Source organism: Saimiri boliviensis, chromosome 2, assembly GCF_048565385.1.
Source record: "Saimiri boliviensis isolate mSaiBol1 chromosome 2, mSaiBol1.pri, whole genome shotgun sequence".
Classification (NCBI taxonomy): Eukaryota; Metazoa; Chordata; class Mammalia; order Primates; family Cebidae; genus Saimiri; species Saimiri boliviensis.
Genome location: NC_133450.1, coordinates 103744839 through 103766966, shown reverse-complemented (window position 1 = coordinate 103766966; position 22128 = coordinate 103744839). Strand labels below are relative to the sequence as shown.

At 37.2% G+C, this 22128-nt stretch overlaps 1 protein-coding gene and 1 non-coding gene across 4 annotated transcripts in view; both read left to right on the top strand.

Annotated features, from left to right (window-relative positions):
* Positions 1–22128, top strand: part of FANCM (FA complementation group M) — a 77536-nt gene that overhangs the window by 36054 nt on the left and 19354 nt on the right. For 2 of the 3 annotated variants that reach the window (XR_012516339.1, XM_074393991.1), the window contains exons 10-16: positions 399–605; positions 2964–3177; positions 7629–7786; positions 11251–11406; positions 13893–15798; positions 20861–20955; positions 21064–21132. Coding sequence is in view for 2 of the 3 variants with exons in the window: in XM_074393991.1 (XP_074250092.1) it covers positions 399–605; positions 2964–3177; positions 7629–7786; positions 11251–11406; positions 13893–15798; positions 20861–20955; positions 21064–21132 (2805 nt within the window). In the remaining variant the exon portion in view is untranslated. The remainder of the gene's footprint in view (positions 1–398; positions 606–2963; positions 3178–7628; positions 7787–11250; positions 11407–13892; positions 15799–20860; positions 20956–21063; positions 21133–22128) is intronic. The other variant, XM_074393992.1, reaches the window with a different exon arrangement.
* On the top strand, positions 21481–21644 carry LOC120364211 (U1 spliceosomal RNA). Its single transcript, XR_005579546.1, has one exon. It is a non-coding gene; the product is annotated as a U1 spliceosomal RNA (small nuclear RNA).

Genomic DNA, 22128 nt, shown 5'->3' with positions numbered 1-22128 from the left:
TGAAACACGGTCTTAGTCTGTTGCCTAGGCCAGACTGTGGTGTCACAGTCATATCTCACTGCAGACTCCAGCTCCTTGGCTCAAGAGATCCTCCTGCCTCAGCCTCCCAAGTACTTAGTACTATAGGCATGCACCACCATGCTGGGCTAGTTTTTTTTCTTTTTTCATAGAGGCAGGGCGTTTCTGTGTTCCCAGGCTGAGCTCAAACTCTTGGACTCAAGCAATTCTTCTGCCTTATTCTTCCAAAGTGTTGAGATTATAGGCATGAGCTGTGGCCAACTTTGAGACTGATTTTTAATCTGATTTCACTATTTTTCAGGTGAGTGGGGAACAGTATGCTTTGGTCTACAGTTCTCTTATATTTGCATGGAATTATTTTTCAATCATTTTTATTTTAGGTAGTGAAACAGTTTCGTGATGGTGGTTACAACACGTTGGTTTCTACCTGTGTGGGTGAAGAAGGTTTGGATATAGGAGAAGTTGATCTTATAATATGTTTTGATTCTCAAAAGAGCCCAATTCGTCTTGTACAACGAATGGGTAGAACTGGCCGAAAACGTCAAGGCAGGATAGTTGTTATCCTTTCTGAAGGACGAGAGGAACGTGTAAGTAGAGCTGCAGAAACACAGTTTGTCACTTGAAATTTGAGAAATAAAGCCCAAAGATGAATATCAACATTTTAGTATTCCAAGTCCAAACATTCTGGATAGTTGTGGTTTATTTTTCCCCCCTTTGTATTGGATTCTATCTTGTAACTAGCCAAATTTTTTACTGGATTCAGTTTCCTAATTTTTATCCATCTAAAGAAACACATTTTAATACTTAAGTAGTAATTCAGAGATACCTAGATCCAGAAACTCATATGTATTACTTTGTTTTACTATATCCCTGTGCTTCTAAAGAAGGCCTATGCTTTGTGTTTAGTTTACTTTTATTTTTGAACTATAGGAAACTGAGAATTGTATTTTCCTTTTCAAGGGATGTCAAAATAACTAAGAAACAAGGAATATATATCAGACAATGTGTAGCCTGCAAAACCCAAAATATTTACTTTTTGGCCCTTTGTGGAAGTTTGCTGATGCCTATTTTAAGTGATAAGTAACTTGAATTATATTCATATTTTGCTACCGTCTTGAGTGACAGGCCTTTCTAAATAAGATGTTATATAAAATATTATTTTGTATTTGTTATACTAAGGTATTAATTAACTTTTGTGACCCATTGAGACTAGTCAATGGCCAAATATACAGGATAACATTAAAGATTGCCTTAACAACTATGATAGTTTTTAAAAATTGATTTTAGTCTGGGTGCGGTGGCTCACGCCTGTAATCCCATCATCTTAGGAGGCCGAGGCAGGCAGATCACTTGAGGGTCAGGAGTCTGAGACCAGCCTGGCCAACATGGTGAAACCCCATCTATACTAAAGAAATACAAAAATGAGCCACGTGTGGTGGTGCGCGTCTATAATCTCAGCTACGTGGGAGTCTGAGGCAGAAGAATTGCTTGAACCTGGGAGGCGGAGGTTGCAGTGAGCCAAGATCCCGCCGCTGCACTCTAGCTTGGGTAGCAGAGTGAGACTCCATCTAAAGAAAAAAAATTGATTTTAAATGTTTTAAATACTCTTTAAAATCATCTTGAAAAATGAATTATTTCTCTAATACTTTTCATGTTATTATAGCATATTCATATGTAACATCTAGTTTATCCATGAAATGATCCTAATGAAATGTTTGGTAGCTTGTAAAAGGCCATGTAATATCAGTGAGTGGAAATGGGTTCTAATTGTATTCCCTAGCCAAGTTACTTAACCTTTCCATTCACATGTTAGGTTTCTTATCTGTAAAATAGTAACAGTGGCCACATTTACTCAGTATTTACATTATGCTTTGTAATGTTCCAGGTTTCAAATTCAGTATCTTCTGTAATCCTGTTAGCACCCTGTAAGGGGAGTAAAGCTTTTGTTGTATACAGTGAAGGAAACTGAAGTATAGCGAGATGAACAAACTGAAATAAAGGAATAGTTTTTAAAAAACACAAGAAAACCATACACTTCTATGTAAATATCAGCCTTTTTATAAAACAGCAAGATAACAAAGAATAGGTTTACTTTATGCAAATAACTGCTAGGGTGGGCTTTTGTAATAATGGACTTTGAAATGATTTTCATTGGAAATTTAACAGTTTAGTGATGATAGGTTTTAAAATTTAAGACAGCTGGGCTCAATGACTCACACCTGCAATTTCAGCACTTAGGGAGCCTAAAGCTGGAGGATTACTTGAGCCCTGGAGTTCAAGACCAGCCTGGGCAACACACAGCCTAACTCTACAAAATATTTTAAAGATTAGCTGGGTGTGGTAGCTCACACCTATAGTCCCAGCTACTCAGGAGGCTAAAGTTGGAGGATTGCTTGAGTCCAGGGGGTTGAGGCTGAGCTTTGATCATATCACTGCACTCCAGAGCCTGGGTGACAGAGTAAGACTCTGTCTCAAAAAAAAAAAAAAAGCAAAAAAACAAACAAACAAAAAAATCAAGACAACAGAAGCTCTATTCCCTCTTTTATTTTTTGAGATGGAATGCAAAAAGGCTGGAGTGCAGTGGCATGACCTTCCGCCTCCCGGGTTCAAGTGATTCTCCTGCCTCAGCCTCCTGAGTATCCAGGACTAAAGGCCCACACCACCACGCTTGGCTAATTTTTGTAGTTTTAGTAGAGACAGGATTTCACCATGTTGGCCATGATGGTCTGGATCTCCTGGCCTTGTGACCTATCCTCCTCGGCCTTCCAAAGTGCTGGGATTACAGGCATGAGCCACCTCGTCTGGCCTAGAAGCTTTATTCTCTAAATATTTAAGTAACTCGGGGTTCAATTTTATGTTTACAATAAATCCAAATTAATAATTGCGTGTTGTGGATAAATTGTTATTTACAGAAATAATCTGACATTTTATATTTGTTTCTACAGATTTATAATCAGAGTCAGTCCAACAAAAGAAATATATATAAAGCTATTTCAAGTAACAGGCAGGTCCTTCATTTTAACCAAAGAAGTCCACGAATGGTTCCTGATGGAATCAACCCAAAATTACACAAAATGTTCATCACACATGGTGTCTATGAACCAGAGAAGCCTTCTCGGAACTTGCAGCGAAAGTCATCTATCTTTTCCTTTAAGGATGGTAAGTAAATTTTGCATTTGACACATGCAGTTTCCCCCTGTTCTTACTTAGCAGGTCATATATTGATATAATATTTCTTGTTTGTAAAACTGAATATATGTTCTAGGATATTATAGGCATTCTCTTTGAAAAGGCTGTAAAAGATTATTCCTGTGGCAAATGAAGAGACACTCGTAGTATAGAGTGACAGAAACTCAGTGTTAAAAATATCCTACCAACCCAGAGAATGTTCTCCATAAAGTTTAGAAAAGAAAGAAAACAGTTTTATTTTTGAATAAGCCTTAAACCAGATTACAGTATGCGCTGAAGACAATCTACTAAGATAATACCAAGACAGAAAGAAATTCCTTGTATGTACTCCCAAGCACTTATAATCCTTTACATACATGTTGTCAAGACTAATAGTAACTTGTCCTCATATAAGAAGGCACCATTTGCTATATATTCCTTCCTAGTTTATAACATATTCATCTGGCAATTGAGGTAGCCATTTGCATTAGCTGGTTGCCTTTTTCTGAAGGAATAACGAAAACTTCTCTTATGTCTATAACAAGCAGAAATTGATAGATCTTAGAGAAATGCCTAAACACTCATGATGATGGCATATAGGGACACTATCTTCCTTGATGTTTGTATTTCAAAGAAATAACCCTCAAACACTTAAAAAAACACATTTCTTGTTTAGAAAGTTGGATAGAGTCTTGTTTCGTCTTTACACAGATTTACATAGATATCGGAGGATTAAAGAAAGGTTTTTTAATTTTTTTGAGACAGAGTCTTGCTCTGTTGCTCAGGCTGGAGTTCAGTGGTGTGATCTCGGCTTACTACAAACCTCTACCTTCTGGGTTTAAGGGATTCTCTGCCTCAGCTTCCCCAGTAGCTGGGATCACAGACATGTGCCACCACACCCAGCTAATTTTTGTATTTTTAGTAGAGACAGAGTTTCACCTTGTTGGCCAGGCTGGTCTCAAACTTCTGACTTCAGATGATCCGTCTGCCTTGGCCTCCCAAAGTGCTGGGATTACAGGCGTGAGCCACCATGCCCAGCCTAAAGGATTTAGAAGCCGTTTGTGTCTCTGCAAATGCTCCTAGAAAGGGAGGGGCATGGGTCTCTTTCCCTTTTCACAAAGGAGAAAATTTTTTTTTAAAAAATTCACTTCTATGCAAGATAATGGTAAAGTTAGATGACATTATTGGTAATATTGAGACGGTAAGAAACAAATACTTTGGTACCAGAAGCATTGTTAGTAAGGAGAGAGAGTACTCCTGGCTTAAGAACTGCAGACATAATACCAAGAAAGTATCTTGAGATACTTGCACTATGAAAGTGAGAAAAAAAAGTTTATGTTTTGGATTTTACTTTATTTCAAATGCGGGGTTTAAATAATCGGATACCATATATTTTAACATTTGGAAGGAACCTTGGGAATCATGTGGTCCAATTACTTCGATGGGAACGCTTCTGCAGGATTCTTGTTAAATACATAGCCAGCCTCAACTTGAATACCTCTGTTAATATAAATTATAATTCTTTTTTTTTTTTTTTTTTTTTTTTTTTTTTTTTGAGACGGAGTTTCGCTCTTGTTACCCAGGCTGGAGTGCAATGGCACGATCTCGGCTCACCGCAACCTCCGCCTCCTGGGTTCAGGCAATTCTCCTGCCTCAGCCTCCTGAGTAGCTGGGATTACAGGCACGAGCCACCATGCCCAGCTAATTTTTTGTATTTTTAGTAGAGACGGGGTTTCACCATGTTGACCAGGATGGTCTCGATCTCTCGACCTCGTGATCCGCCCGCCTCGGCCTCCCAAAGTGCTGGGATTACAGGCTTGAGCCACCGTGCCCGGCCTAAATTATAATTCTTTATGAGGGTTCATTCCATTGCTGAATGACCCCATGTAGTAGAAGACTCTTATGTTGAAAAATCTGTGTCTTTGTACCTTTATCTCGTTGATCTAGTTTTCTAGATAAAAAGTACAGTTTTCATCTTTGGTTTATCTTTATAATGGTTCTTTATGTATTTGAAGGCCATATCTTTCAGGTTTGTTCAACTGTTTGTTCCACTGATTTTTTTTTTTTTTTTTTTTTTTTAAAGATGGGGTTTCACCATGTTGGTCAGGCTGGTCTTGAACTCCTGACCTCAGGTGATCCGCCCACTTTGGCCTCCAAAGTGCTTGGATTACAGGCATGAGCCACCACGCCCGGCCTCTGTTCCACTGATTTTCATACCATGCATTTTTGAAGTCTTTACCCTCCTACTATTTGCTGTAGATTCAAATTTGCTCATGTTCTTTCCCTTAACTCAGAGCTGTCAGTCAGTGCTTTTTTGGCTATGTCTATTAAACATAATACAAATCCACTTAATAGGAACATATCTGTCATTTTCCAAGATTTTGCCAGTTTTTTGCTTAAAATAAAAACATAGCATGTCTTTTTAGTTTTCCTGAATTTGATAAATTAATAAAAACATCAAAACTTTATTAGGTTGGATAAATCATTTTTAGTGATCATTATATTTTTTATAGTTGCTAATTAATCTTATATTTAACAATTATTTCAAAAATATTACTGGGGTGGATAGCAAATTCTTTATTGAATATCTGGAACCTATCCTTGTAAGAAATTGGGATAATATAAACTTACATTCATTTTTCTATACTTGTTTCCTTCCATTTTCTTTGATTTTTCAAGAGTCAAAGATTTATCTTGCTAAGATTATGTGATTTATTCATGGAATTATTCTATAATTCTATAATGGTGCATCAATATACTAGTATATTTATACTAATCTATAAAATATATGCTAGTTTATATACTACGTATTTGCTAGTGTATGTAAATTATATACTAGTGTATATGCATAGTACATATTATATACACTAGTATGTAATTGATTTGAGCTTAAAGCTCTGAATTTATTTCATTTCATTTCATTTCTTATTTCATTTCAGACAGAGTCTCATGCTGTTGCCCAGGCTGGAGTGCAGTGGCACTATCTTGGCTCACTGCTGCCTCTACCTCCCAGGTTCAAGCAATTATCCTGCCTCAGCCTCATGAGTTGCTAGGATTACAGGCATGTGCCACCACACCTGCCTCATTTTTACATCTGTAGTGGAGACAGGGTTTCTCCATGTTGGCCAGGCTAGTCTGGAACTTCTGTCCTCAGGTGATCTGCCCACCTCAGCCTCCCAAAGTGCTGGGATTACAAGTGTGAGCCACTGCACCCAGCAACTCTGAATTTATTTTAAAGGACTAGGAGTACCTGTCTATTTCAAAATCTTAGAGCCTCTACATGTCAGGTCTGAAAGAGGCCTGAGAGATCATTTAGTTCAACTCCCCTTATTTTACAGATGAGGAAATGCTTGCAAAGAAGCCATTTTTTAAAAAAACATTTTAAAAAAGCTTCTTACACTATATTTTGGAATACCTGAGGCATGATCCTAGCTCACTGAAGCCTCAAACTCCAGGGCTTAAGAGATCCTCCTGCCTCAGCCTCCTCTGTAGCTAGGATGACAGGAATGCAACACCATGCCCAGCTAATTTTATTTTTTTTTTTTAACTTGGGGTCTTGATGTGTTGCCCAGGCTGTTCTCAAACTCCTGACCTCAACTGATACTTTCTGCTCAGCCTCCCACAGAAGGGCTGTGAGCCACTATACCCAGCCAGTTTTCTGATTTTTAATTCAGTAGCTTCTCAGTTTTTCTGCTCTCATATGTATTAATCAGAGTTCCTGCTTTGTACTGTTTAGCCTTTTCAGTTTGGTGATTGTTAGAGATTATAGAAGCTGAAAAGAATAAATGTATTATATATATATATTTTTAAAGTCTATTGTTATGTCCTTTTTTTAAAAGCAACAAGTCTCTTCCCCCAACCCTTTACTCCCTTTGCCCCCAACCCCCATTTAAGACTTAAGATACATACACCCTTTTTAAAAGTCTTGGCCTTTCCTTCCCATTCTCAACATCCCCACCAAGCTTCAGATGAACTTTCCAATAGCTACCTGGCTCTGTTCTGTTAATAAATTCATTACCAAAGGTTAGCTTCTAGACAAATAGGTACGTTCAAAGAGGTAAGAGAAGTTTAGGAGACATTTAGAAGCAGGAAGTGATAAACTAAGTGGTTTTATATGAAGAATGCTAGTTTTAAGAAATAGAATCAAGGCTGAGGTAGGAATCACTTGAGCCCAGGAGTTTGAGCTGAATCTGGACAACATAGCAAGACTTGCTATCTACAAAAAGTAAGACAATTAGATAGGCCTGGTGGCATGACTGTATTCCAGCTATTGTGGAGGGTGAGGCAGGAGGATTGCTTGAACCCAGGAGTTCAAGGTTACAGTGAGTTCTGAATGCACTGCTGCACTCCAGCCTGGGTGACAGAGTTTGAATTGATATTGTGGATTTTTTTGCCTTGCAGATTTAAAAAAAATCTCTTTTCCATTATTTTTCAACTTATAGGAACAAAGCAAAGTAACCTAAAGAAAGATTGGTTCTTAACAGAAGAAGAATTTAAATTATGGAACAAACTCTATAGATTAAGAGACAATGATGAAATTAAAGAGATAACATTGCCTCAAGTTCAGTTTTCTTCTTTACAAAATGAGGAAAACAGACCAGTAAGTTGAATGTATTTTCAGATGTTCCCATCCCCCGTCCCCCACACTTTAATGCTAAAACCCCTCAGATTTTATTTTATTTTATTTTTTATTTTTTATTTTTTTGGCTACACGGCCCCGAGGGACCCAACTGAGAAAGTATGCAGGAAAACATGCTGGTCTAGGTGCTAAGGAGCTAAGGATCTTCCTGGGCAGGGAGTGTTAAAACTTCATTTTGTCACTAACAATTGGCCAAATATTAACAAGAAATTACAAAAAATAAATTAATAGAGAACTAGAAAGATAAATCTCCAAAAGAGCTTGAGAGAGAGAGAGAGAGAGAGAGAGAGAGAGATCCTAGAGGAGAAAGACTGACATGGAACAAAGGAAGGAAGAGAGAGAGAGAGAGTCAGAGAGAGAGTGAGTCAAAGAGAGAGAGTCAGAGAGAGTCAGAGAGAGAGACAGAGTCAGAGAGACAGAAAGAGAGTGAGAAAGAGTCAGAGAGAGTGAGAAAGAGTCAGAGAGAGAAAGAGAGAGAGAGAGAGAGAGAGTCAGAGACAGAGAGAGAGAATCAGAGGGAGAGAATGAGAGAAGTAGTCCCCTCAGATGTTTTTTATAATGATCAAGCAATAGCTTTGAGAGTAATGAGATAAATGTCATTGGATTATAAGAAATTAAGAATGTAATCAGTTTTTTAAAATGATTAAAGTCTAAGTTTACAAAACTAATTTTTTTATATTATTTATTGTATATATTTAACCAACTGTGATATTTTTACATAAGTTCTGCCTTTCTTTCATTACTCTAATTTAAATGTTTCTATATAGGTGTAATTTTACATGGTTAAGGTAAGAATACCAAAACACAATAGGTATATCTGCAATATACCATAGTTTGCTTGACTATTTACCTATTGTGTTTTGGGATTCTTTTCAACTTTTTTTTTTTTTTTAAGAGATGAGGTTTTGCTCTGTTGTTTAGGCTTGCCATCAGCTGCTGAACTCAAGCGATCCTCCTACCTCAGCCTCCCAAGTAGCTGGGACTAAAGTGTGTACCATTGCGTCTGGCTTTTTCTATATATATGTATACATATATATATTATGTATATATTTTTTGAGGCAGAGTCTTACTCTGTCACCCAGGCTGGAGTGCAGTGGCCCAATCTCGGCTCACTGCAACCTCCACCTTCTGGGTTCGAGTGATTTTCCTGCCTCCACCTCTCAGGTAGCTGGGACTACAGGTGCCCACCACCATGCCTTGCTAACTTTTTGTGTTTTTAGTAGAGACAGGGTTTCACTGTGTTACCCAGGATGGTCTCAATCTCCTGACCTTGTGGTCTGCCTGCCTCAGTTTCCCAAAATGCTGGGATTACAGGTGTGAGCCACAGCACCCGGCCTTCAATATTCTACTAACATAAATTATGCTTTCATAAGCATCCTTGTAAACCGATTTTTTTTTTAATTTTAATAGTTTTTGGGGAACAGGTGGTGTTTTGTTTCATGGATTAGTTCTTAGCGGTGATTTCTGAGATTTTGGTGCGCCCATCATCTGAGCAGTGTACACTGCACCCAGTGTATAGTCTTTTATCCCTTGTTCCCCCCACCCTTCCTCCGAGTCCCCAGAGTCCATTATGTAATTCTTAAGCCTTTGTGTCCTCATAGCTTAGCTCCTACTTCTGAATGAGAACATACAATGTTTGGTTTTCCATTCCTGAGTTACTTCACTTAGAATAATAGTCCCCAACTCCATCCAAGTTGCTGGGAATGCCATTATTTCATTCTTTTTTTATTATATATATATATATATATATATATATATATATATATATGTATATATACATACACACACACACACACATAGACCACATTTCCTTTTTTTTTCCTTTTTTTTTTTTGAGACAAAGTCTCACTCTGTTGCCAGGCTAGAGTGCAATGGTGCCACCTCAGCTCACTGAAACCTCTACCTCCCGGGTTCCAGCGATTCTCCTGCTTCAGCCCCCTGAGTAGCTGGGACTATAGGCACGCGCCACCACGCCTGGCTAATTTTTTGTATTTTTAGTAGAGATGGGGTTTCACCATGTTGCCCTGGATGGTTTCCATGTCTTGACCTCGTGATCCACCCACCTTGGCCTCCCAAACTGCTGGGATCACAGGTGTGAACCACCATGCCCAGCCTATACACACCACATTTTTTAAATCTACTCATTGGTAGATGGTATTTAGGCTGGTTTCATATTTTTGCAGTTGTGAATTGTGCTGCTATAAATATGCATGTGTGAATATCTTTTTAATATAATGACTTCTTTTCCTCTGTATAAATACCCAGTACTGGAATTGCTGGATCAGATGGTAATTCTGCTTTTAGTTCTTTAAGGAATCCCCATATTGTTTTCTGTAGTGGTTGTACTACTTTACATTCCCACCAGCAGTGCAAAAGTGTTCTTTTTACCACATCCATACCACTATCTATTATTTTTTTATTTTTAAATTATGGCCATTCTTGCAGGAGTAAGGTGGTATTATATTGTGGTTTTGATTTGTATTTCCCTGATAATTAGTGATATTGAACATTATTATATGTTTGTTGGCCATTTGAGTTCCTTATGCATTCTCAGTGTTAGTTCTTTGCTGGATGCATAGTTTACAAAGATTTTCTCCCACTCTGTGGGTTGGTTCGTTGTTTACTCTGCTGTATAAAAGCATTTAGTTTAAGTCCCATCTATCTTTTTTTTCTTACATTTGCTTTTGGGTTCTTTGTCATGAACTCTTTGCCTAAGCCAATGTCTGGAAAAGTTTTTTGAATATTTTACAGAATTTTTTTGGTTTCAGGACTTAGATTTATGGCTTTGATCCATCTTGAGTTGATTTTTGTATAAGGTGAGAGATAAGGATCCACTTTTATTATTCTGCTTGTGGCTTGCCAATTATCAGCAGCATTTGTTGAATACCGTGTCCTTCCCCCACTTTATGTTTTTGTTTGCTTCTTGAAGATCAGTTGGCTGTAAACATAAATTCTGCTTTCATAAGCATCCTTGTAAACCAGTTTTTACTTTTTGTTTTGAAGTTATAGGTAATACTTTAAATTTGATGTTATTGTTCATTTATTATTAACAAATTATTGGTTAATTTTATGAAAGTCAAGAGAACTGATCAAAGATTGCTTATGTGCCTGGAGAGCTAGGAAAACAACCTCAGGAAAGATTTCTTTTAGAATATTTAACTATTTGCTCTTCACATGGAAATACGTAAACAGGAATATTGTCAACTTGCAAGTCATCTAACAGTTATTTAACAAATACATTTTAAAGGGCATCTTTCTGCTTAATGAAATTATTTTCATTTTTTCTTCTCAGATTTTAGTTGGGAGTACCTAAATGGATCCAAATTATGTTAAACCGATTACATGTATATTGAGTGTTTTTTAAAAATTTGTTTGTGAAATTTCAGTATGTTTTCATCATTTTTATTACTTTTTAAATAATTAAGACTCAGGAACCAAACACTGGAATTCATCAACTCTCTCTCTGTGAATGGAGAGTGTGGCAAGATCATCCTCTGCCTACATATCAAGTGGATCACTCAGATCGATGCCTCCATTTTATAGGCCTTGTGCAAATGATAGAAGGAATGAGACACGAAGAGGTAGGGTTTTATTTTAATTTTCTCTTTCTGGTGTGATAGTAAAAGTAGAGTAGTGAGATTTTATTTTTCTTAATTTGAAGTAATAAATATTTTGTTTTTCTGTATAGTTCCTTGTGACCTCAATAAGAAATGAGTTTCTGCCTTAAGAGAAGAAAGTGATTTAATTAATTAGAAGAAGAATATCGTCTGTAAATATTGATAGTCCAGAGTAGAATTCGATATACTTAATGATTTATGTAAACTGCTTATAAAGCTAATTTAGGATTCTTTGGATTGCGATTTATTGAAATATTCTGTATCATCTGGGTTATTTGATATTTTTCTTGTATCCTGGTTGGTCCTAGTTTAGAGAATTGTAGATTCCTTGAGCAGTTCCTTGATTATTCTTCCTAGAGGCAGCATAGTGAACTAATTATGAGTGTGAAATCCATAATACCTGGGTTAGAATCTGAACTCTTTCTCCTACTGATTGTGTGCTTGTAAGTTATTTAACCTCTCAGTGCTTCAGTTTTATCTGTTTAACAGGTATAGTGATAATACTTATTTCATAAGATTGTTGTGAGGATTAAATGACCTAATACATATAATGCACTTAGTAACTGGCATATAATAAGTACTTAGTAAATTGTAGCTCCTATTTTTATTATTAGCCTTTGGTCATGCATACATGTAAATTGTAGGGAACTAGCCCCTCCACATCACCTGTGGGTACCCTGAGTTCAGTGTCGACAAAGGAATGAGAAAAAGATTAAGAATGCACAAAGTGGGACCAGGGGGCCATCACTTGTCATGGAGGCAGTGAAGATCCCTAGCTCTGATCTCTCACACTATTTTGTTGGTTACAGTCACTTTGATCTACAGGGGTGGAACGATGGTGGGGAGAGGGTGACCTGTTGATGGAGTGAATCAGTGAGCTGGAAATGAATCGGTGAACCTTAACTGGTGTGTCATTCTAAAGATTGATAACAGTGGCAGTTTGGGAGTTTCACAAAACAAGAACATGTGATTATCTTTAGCCTGTTATCTATGTGTAACTGCTAGAATGTGGGCCTTACAAGGAGCCTACAAGTCTGGTTACGTCATGGTGATACGTCATAGTGCTACGAAGGGGTTTTACCTCCTTGAACACAGTGTCTATGGTAACACAGCTTAGGTCACCCCGCACCAGGACATGAGGCATGGAGAAGTTTGCCTCCACAGAGGCCTCCCGCAGTTTGCTGCAGTTTGTTGTTCCCAGTTTATATGTTACTCATAACCAGTTTATGTAGGCACTCTGTAAGTCCTTTGTCCTTTGCTGCTTCCCCCAACATAAATAAAGTAGTTAGATGTGGATTCCAGTGTAATGTGTGCAATCAAATTAACACATTTATTGAGTGCCTTCTATATGCCACGCTCTGTTCCCTGCGTTATGGCTAACACTGTGAGCAAACCAGAGAAAATGCTCTGTTTAAGAAGAGTATATAAGCTAGCAGGGAGACACATTGGCTCACATTAATGGTTATTATATTTATTATTCATAAAAGCAGAGAAGGCTGGGCGCTGTGGCTCATGCCTATAATCCCAGCACTGTAGGAGGCTGAGGCAGGCAGATCACTTGAGGTCAGGAATTCGATACCAGCCTGGCCAACATGGCAAAATCCCCTCTCTACAAAAAATATAAAAATTAGCCAGGTGTGGTGGCACATGCCTGTAATTCCAGCTACTCAGAAGACTGAAGCAGAAGAATCACTTAAACCCAGGAAGTGGGGGTGGCAGTGAGCTGAGATCAAGTCACTGTCCTTTAGCCTGGATGACAGAGTGAGACTGCTCTCAAAAAAAAAGAAAAAAGCAGAGAGGTAACTGCTCAAAAGTCTAAGAGTAGTAGAGGAATCCTGATTAAAGTAGCATTCTTGGGGGAAATGAGGAATGGTGGAGATTTTAGTTTTAGCTAATAACTTAGAGATAAGTAAGACAGAAATTCACTATACAAATTCTTGATTGGGAACTTGTTAAAAATAGAAGTATATTCCAGGATACAACCTAGTACACATACAGTTACTATTATGTTGGATGTTCTAAAAGCTATTCTTAGTTTACTGTCATTGAAAGAGTAAATTTAACAAACGTATGTGTTTTTTATTAATATACAGGATTTTAAAAATATCTATTTTTAGGAAATTAGAATAATTCTGTAAAGTGTTAGAATTGTAAAACTCAGTATTTATATTCTCACATGTTCATTAAATTTTTCCTTCCTACAAATAGTTATCAAGGGTCTTTTGGGTATTAAGTACTGGGGATTTGACAAAGTTAACTGATTAATGATAACTTGATAGTTTTGTAATAGTGTACTTTATAATTTTGATTTATCAGAATAACTGTTAAGGTATAAAATAATATCATTGGAATAATGTAATAAGGGAAATTTTAATATAGAGTGAAACTCCTCTCAGATTTGGCTTTCTGTCTTGTTTTCCTGTGGCTTTTAAAATTTTCTTTATTTATAGGGAGAATGCAGCTATGAATTGGAAATTGAATCTTATTTACAAATGGAAGATGTCAACTCAACATTTATTGCTCCCAGGAGTGAATCTAATAATCTTGCCAATGAGATTTTTATCACTCACAAGAAATCATCATTTATAAGGAACATACATCAAGACAGTTCATCCTCAGTGATAGAATCTGATGAAGAATATGCTGAAATTTTGAAACAAACTCACATCAAACCTACTAAAATTGTTTCTTTAAAGAAAAAGGTGTCTAAAGAAATAAAAGAAGATCAGCTTAAAAAAGAAAATAATCATAGTATTATAGATTCTTTAGATACTGACAGAAATTCTCCTGTTGAAAATATTTGTCAGGTAGACCTACCAAATGATAAAAGGACATCAGATACAGATGAAGTTGCTGCCACATGTACTATTAATGAAAACCTTATTAAAGAGCCATGTGTATTATTAACAGAGTGTCAGTTTACAAATAAATCTAATTCATTTGCTGGAAATGTTTTAGATTCTGGTTATAACAGTTTCAGTGATGAAAAATCTGTTTCATCTAACTTATTTCTTCCATTTGAAGAAGAGCTGTATATTGTTAGAACAGATGATCAATTTTCTAATTGTCACTCACTGACAAAAGAGGTACTAGCTAATGTAGAGAGTTTTTTATCTCATTCTCCTCCCCCTCTTAGTGGACTCTCTGACTTGGAATATGAATTTGCTAAGAGTTCTGCACTTGAGAATTTGCTTTTCTTACCCTATGCAGAGCATTTACAAAGTGATAAACGCACCTGTTTGATGTCACATTCAGCTGTGAATTCTCAGCAGAATTTAGAATTGAATTCACTTAAATGTATTAATTATCCCTCTGAAAAAAAATGCCTGTTTGATATGCCTAATGATAATATTTCTGATGAGACAAGCTTCTGTGACCGTGATGTACATAAACATAATCAAAATGAAAATTTAGTACCTAGCAATCGTGTTCAAATACACAGAGTCCCCGCACAGAATTTAATTGGAGAGAACAATCATGATGTTGATAACAGTGACTTCCCGGTATTGTCCACTGACCAAGATGAAAGTTTACTGTTATTTGAAGATGTTAATACAGACTTTAATGATGTGAGTCTTTCACCCTTGAACAGTAAAAGCAAATCTTTACAAGAGTCAGACAAGACTGCTATTAGTGAAATGCCTCTGGTCTCTCAGTTCTTAATTTCTGATGAACTTTTGTTGGACAATAATTCTGAACCCCAAGATCAAATCACCTGTGATGCTACTAATTTCGAATCTCATAATGATTTGAGAGATGTACAGAAAGAAAAAGTGAAGAATGATGAGGATATTTTTGATTGCTCTAGGGATTTATTTTCTGTTACCTTTGATTTAGGATTCTGTAGTCCAGATTCCAATGATGGAATATTGGAACATGTATCAGATAGCAGTAGACCTCTAGATGATCTATCTGGAAGGTATTTGGAAATTAAGGAGAAAAGTGATGCAAATTATGTTTCGAATCCACCACTGGTACCAAGAGATCATAGTAAAAATTTTACAAGTGGAACTGTTGTTATCTCATCAAATGAAGATATACAGAATCCAAAATGTGTAAATTTTCCACTGAGTACAGCAAAAAATGAAGAATTGTTATCTCCTGGTTATTCTCAATTTTCTTTACCAGTGAGAGAAAAAGTTATGAGTACACCACTCTCTAAATCAAACACATTGAACTCATTTTCTAATATAAGAAAGGAAATACTTAAGACACCAGATTCTAATAAGGAAAAAGTAAATCTACAAAGATTCAAAGAAGCATCGAATTCAACTTTTGATTATTCAGAATTTTCTCTAGAAAAGTCTAAAAGCAGTGGTCAGACGTATCTGCATAAATCCTGTCATTCTGTTGAAGGTAAGATTCCATCTTTATAAAGTCTATAACTCTTTCTAGAATTATTACTCTACAAATACTTTGGCAATTTTTCCAAATGTAATTTTTTAGCATATGGTACAATATAAATATTGAATTAGATAATTGGTTTGTTATATTTTTCTTAAGCTGATCTTACTAATATTAGGTTTATTTTATTTACATATACTATGGCATGCATGGTATGGAAAAGGTTATTATTGCTAGACATTATGAAATATATGAAGATCTATAAGATCTCGCCCTAGGTTTTGGTTGTAAAACATAATTATGTGACATATGTATTTAAAAAGATGCCAGTAAAATGTGGAAATAACTACCAAATGAATAATCAGAGAGTGGCTGTTGAGAAGATTCAGAGGATGATGAAATTTTGAGTTTGATTAGATTGGAAAGACTTTTTTTTTTTTTTTTTGAAACGGTGTTTTGCTCTCGTTGGCCAGGCTGGAGTGCAGTGGCACAGTCTTGGCTGGTTTACTGCAATCTCCGCCTCCCGAGTTCAAGTGATTTTCCTGCCTCAGCCTCTCAAACAGCTGGGATTACAGGCACCCATCACTGCACTTGGCTAATTTTTGTATTTTTAGTAGAGACAGGGTTTCACCGTGTTGGCCAAGATGGTCCCGAACTCCTGACCTCAAGTAATCCGCCTGTCTCAGTCTCCCAAAGTGTTGGGATTACAGGCGTGAGCCACTGCATCTGACCAAGATTTTATATATAGTGTAGGTTTTCATTTTGGTTCCTTGGGAATATTTATGCTTTTGGTATGTTGAAGATACTAAAGACATAATTTGGGTGTTATAAAATGATGAAAGCAAGGAGAAAGAAGGAAAGTATGATTTCGGGAGATAGTCTGAAGTAAGAGTTTTAGGTAGCAAAAAGTTTGCGAAATAAAAACTGTATTCAGAAGATTGAGACCAGACCACAAAAAGTCAGAGAAATCTCTGTATTTCTCTAATTTAACCATTACACTTACAGAAAAGCTAGAAGATACAGTGATAGATGTTTGATATGAAGTCCTGCTGAATAATACAGCTCCACAGATTATTATATCAAGCCATTTATGAATTTTACTCCTTACGTTAAAAGCTGAATAAAAAGTAGCTGTAGGATAAAAGGAGAGTTTCCTCTGTAAATCTTTTCTTTGTGTTATTCTTGTTAGCATGGAGGACATGGTTCGTGAATGTTCTGTATAAGATGAAAGCATGTTGGAAGTAAGTTCTGGAAATAGGTTTAATTTTCAAAACCTGGCTGTTCTATATGTTCTGGGGTTGTGCTATGACATATATATGTGTTTTACAAAGTGTATATTGCTTGTGAGTGTTCAATATTTGCTTGAAAACCTCTATATGAAGTCCATGTTAATGAGTAAGATCATTTTTCTGGTTTTGTGTCAGATTTGTACTACAACATTTTTTCTAGGATTGTAATTAACTATAAATCATGGGCAAAATAATTATTAGCACATATCGGGGAAATTATTTATTGGAAAATGTTTAGTTTTTTTTTATTCGATTCAATTCAAAGAAAGCATTTAAGCTCATTTTCCATATTATATATTAAAACATCATAAAAGCACCTAAAAAGAAAGCTTCCTGGAATGAGTTGGTTACTATAGCCGAGTCCTGCATTTAACTCTGGCTTCCTTAGAAGGTAATGAAAAAAGAAAAACTAGGTGATTTATATATTGCTCATCTGCAAAAAGGAAATCACTCAAGTTTATCTGTCTGGGTAGATGTTTTACTAGCAGAATATGAGGAGAAATATATTGTGTGGGTTTGTATTTTTTATCTGTTGCTGTTTAACAAAGTACCCCCAAAAACCTCAGTGGCTTAAAATAATCAGTAAAATAAAAAGAGCTTCTTAGAAGGCCTGTTGTTTGAGAGGGTCTGTGAGGAGCTTCATTATAATCCTTAATGGTCCTGGCACAGTGGCTCATGCCTGTAATCCCAGCACTGTGAGGGGCTGAGTCAGGTAGATCACCTGAGGTCAGGAGTTCAAGACCAGCCTGGCCAACATGGTGAAACCCTGTCTCTGTTAAAAATACAAAAATTATGGGCATAGTGGCATGCATCTGTAGTCCCAGCTAGTCGAGAGGCTGAGGCAGGAGGATTGCCTGAACCCAGGAGGCAGAGGTTGCAGTGATCTGAGATTGTGCCATTGCACTCCAACCTAGGCAACAAAGTGAGACTCTGTCTCTAAACAAATAATTAAATAAATAAGATAAAATCCTTACTGTTTGACTGAATGGTACTCTGAGGCACAACCTTTGATTTTTAAGGAGGTCTTAAAGCATGTAAACTACAACCTCAGCTTCATAATATTTTCCTGGCAGTCCTCCGGGTTTGATCTTTGCCTAGAAAATTTAATTAATTAATTAATTAATTTTGGCCAGTTGTGGTGGCTTACATCTGTAATCTCAGCACTTTGGGAGGCCGAGGCGGGCAGATCGCCTGAGGTCAGGAGACCAGCCTGGCCAACGTGGTGAAACCCTGTCTCTACTAAAATGCAAAAATTACAGGGGCATGGTGGCAGGTGCCTGTAATCCCAGCTACTTGGGAGGCTGAGGTAGGAGAATTACTTGAATCTGGGAGGCAGAGGTTTCAGTGTGCCGAGATGGGGCCACTGCACTCCAGCCTGGGTGACAGAGCGAGACTCAGTCTCGAGAAGAAAAAAAAAAAAGAAAGAAAGAAAGAAAAATTCTCATTTTTAGTATTGTTTTCCATCAGGAGAGGTTGGGAGTTTTCAAAATCAGCAAATTTGAACTGTTTTATGTTTGTCCTTAATGTCTTTCCTTTTGCATTTTGCTGTTATAGCAAAAAGCAACATTTTGTCTAGATGTCTCCTTAGCTAGGTCACCCCATAGATTAGATACATTTATTCCTTTTTGCAATTTATTCCTTTGTGCCAATTGCAATGTTGCTAAACTTTCTGGTACTACATAAAGAATTTAAGATTTTTCCTACTTTTCTTTAAGCCCTCACCCACCATTTCCTCAATGGCCAACTAATCTTCCTACAATTTCTTTGAGGCTCTTCAAGCCTTCCTTGACTAAAACTCTCAGAGTTCTTTCAGCATCCACCCACCATCTAGCTCCAAAGTAACTTTTTCAGTTTAGGTTTTTGTTTTGGCAACTCCCTATTTCCAGGTACCAAAATCTGTATTATTTATCTATTGCTGCATTACAATTTACCTGCAAAACTTAATGATGTAAAATAAGACTTGTTACCTCAAGGTTTCCTTGCAACAGGAACTTAAGTGTGGCTTAGCTGAATGGTTCTGCTTTAGGATATTTCATGAGGTTATAGTCCAGACATTGGTCAGGGCTGCAGTTATCTGAAAGCTTGAATAGCTTTGGAGGATCTCCCGTTTTTTTTGGATAGTCTTGCTCTGTCACCAGGCTGGAGTGCAGTGGCGTGATCTCTGCTCATTGCAACCTCCGTCTCCCAGGTTCAAGCAATTCTCCTGCCTCAGCCTCTCAAGTAGCTGGGACTAAAGGCACATGGCACCACGCCCAGCTATTTTTGTATTTTTGGTAGAGATGGGGTTTCACCATGTTGACCAGGATGGTCTCAATCTCTTGACCTCCTGATCTACCTGCCTCAGCCTCCCAAACTGCTGGGATTACAGGTGTAAGCCACCGCGCCTGGCCAGATCTGCTTTTAAGGTGGCTCAGTCATATTGCTGTTAGTAGGATACCTTGGTTTCTTGCCATGTGGACCTCTTCATAGGGTAGTTGGTTAAGTGTGGGTTTTTTGTTTTTTTCAGACAGGGTCTCACTTTGTCACTCAGGCTAGAATGTATGGTGCAATCATGACTCACTGCCACCTGTCTCTTGGGCTCAAGCAGTCCTCCTGCCTCAGCCACTGGAATTACAGACATGTGCCACTATGCTCAGCTAAATATTGTATTTTTTGTAGAGACAGGGTTCTGCCATGTTGTCCAGGCTGGTTTCGAACTCCTGCCTCCTTTGGCCTTCCAAAGTGCTGGGATTACAAGTGTGAGCCACCATTCCAGGCCTGATATGGTCATAAAACATAGCATCAGACTTCTCCCAGTGCAAGTGATGCAAGAGACAAAGCAAAAATAAGGCCACAAAACCTTTTATGACCTAGACTCATAAGTCATACACCTTCATTTTCATTTTATCCTTTTGTTAGAAGCCAGTTATTAAGTCAGGCCTGCACAGGTTTTAGTTACAACATTGTATCGTATTTATATGTATTGTATTGTGTTGTAGCTTACCAATTTTTATTTCATGCACAAACACATATGGAAAACACATACATAACAAAGAATCTTTTCATATATTGTTTTGTTGCTTGCATTTTTTTTTTTTCTTTTTGAGCAGATTTTCACTCTTTTTGCCCAGGCTGGAGTGTGATGGCACAATCTCGGCTCACGCCAACCTCTGCCTCCTAGGTTCAAGTGATTCTCCTGCCTCAGCCTCCCGAGTAGCTGGAATTACAGGCATGCGCCACCATGCCCAGCTATTTTTGTATTTTTAGTAGAGGAGGGGTTTCTCCGTGTTGGTCAGGCTGGTCTCAAACTCCTGACCTCAAGTAATTCACCTGCCCCAGCCTCCCAAAGTGCTGGGATTACAGGCGTGAGCCACCCCTGCCTGGCTTGTAGCTTGCCTTTTTATGCTTTAACTCTTTCAGGTAGAAAGAATAAGACACAGAGGGCAGAAAGACTACAGATTTTAGAGATAAATTCTATTAAGAGAAACAGTGACTAATGAAATTACATTTTTGTATTTTTCTGGCCTAATTTCAATTAATTTATAAAATTGAACTTCATTCAAATGTGTTTATTAACAAAAGATAATTGTCTTATTTTCTTCACTGGCATTTTAAGTTTTTTTCTCTTCTTGTTGAGGTTTTTTTGTCCAAAGTCTCAAAGACTGTGTTTTTTTTGAAAGTGAATAAATGTTGAGATCACCTGAAAGAATTCTTAATGTAGAAAAACGGTCAATAATAAAATAGATTGTTATAATTGGGTAAACCTAAATCTATTAACCATTCATTATTTTAAAAATAAATTATAGATGGACAATTATTAACAAGTAATGAAAGCGAAGATGATGAGATTTTCCAAAGAAAAGTTAAAAAAGCAAAAGGAAATGTTTTAAACTCTCCTGAGGTGAGTCTTCAAGTAATAACAATATTGTAATCATATCAAAGGGTGTTTTCCTTCTATACTTGGGCTTCTGCTGAGACTTTTGTTACCTTTTTTATTTACTTACTTTAGGATCCGAAAAATAGTGAAGTTGATTCTCCACTTCATGCTGTCAAAAAGCGCAGATTTCCTATAAACAGAGTAAGTAAGTAACAGATAATGTATAATAATGCAAATTCCTTTGGGATAAAAATTACAAGAAAAATATATGTGTAGATAAGTGTAGGTATTTTTAATCCTTAATAGAAAGGTTGATATTCTATTGTATGTGATTAGAATTTCTAGCTTCTGTTATTTTTCAAAGATGTATTCACTGTAAACTTTCCTAAGCACAATAAATATAATTATTAAATAATTTTAGACTCTTTGAAAACCATCCTATTTTTGTCAGTATACTTTAGCAGTTCAGCAAGCAGTTATCATTAAATACCTACTATGTGTCTAATGTGTAAGTTGCTGGGGATACTCTGAAGAATATATCCTGATACTATACTTACCTGGCAGGGGAGATACTGTGATCACGAAGGTGGTTTTCCCCGGGCGAGGCTTATCCATTGCACTCCGGATGTGCTGACTCCTGCGATTTCCCCAAATGTGGGAAACTTGACTGCATAATTTGTGTTAGTGGGGGACTGCATTCGCCCTTTCCCCTGGTAAAAGAAAAAAAAAAAGTAAAGAAAAGAAAAAAAAAAGAATATATCCTGATACTGTCTTAAGTCACCCAGTAGGAGAGATAAAGAGGTAAACAGACAATCTCAGTATAATTTTTTTTTTTTTTTTTTTTGAGACGGAGTTTCGCTCTTGTTACCCAGGCTGGAGTGCAATGGCGCGATCTCAGCTCACCGCAACTTCCGGCTCCTCGGTTCAGGCAATTCTCTTGCCTCAGCCTCCTGACTAGCTGGGATTACAGGCATGCGCCACCATGCCCAGCTAATTTTTTGTATTTTTAGTAGAGACGGGGTTTCACCATGTTGACCAGGATGGTCTCGATCTCTTGACCTCGTGATCTACCCGCCTTGGCCTCCCAAAGTGCTGGGATTACAGGCTTGAGCCACCGCGCCCGGCCCAATCTCAGTATAATTTTTAAAGTTGAGTGATGAGAAGTTAAGCCCTTAACCTTGATCTTGGGATCTTCTG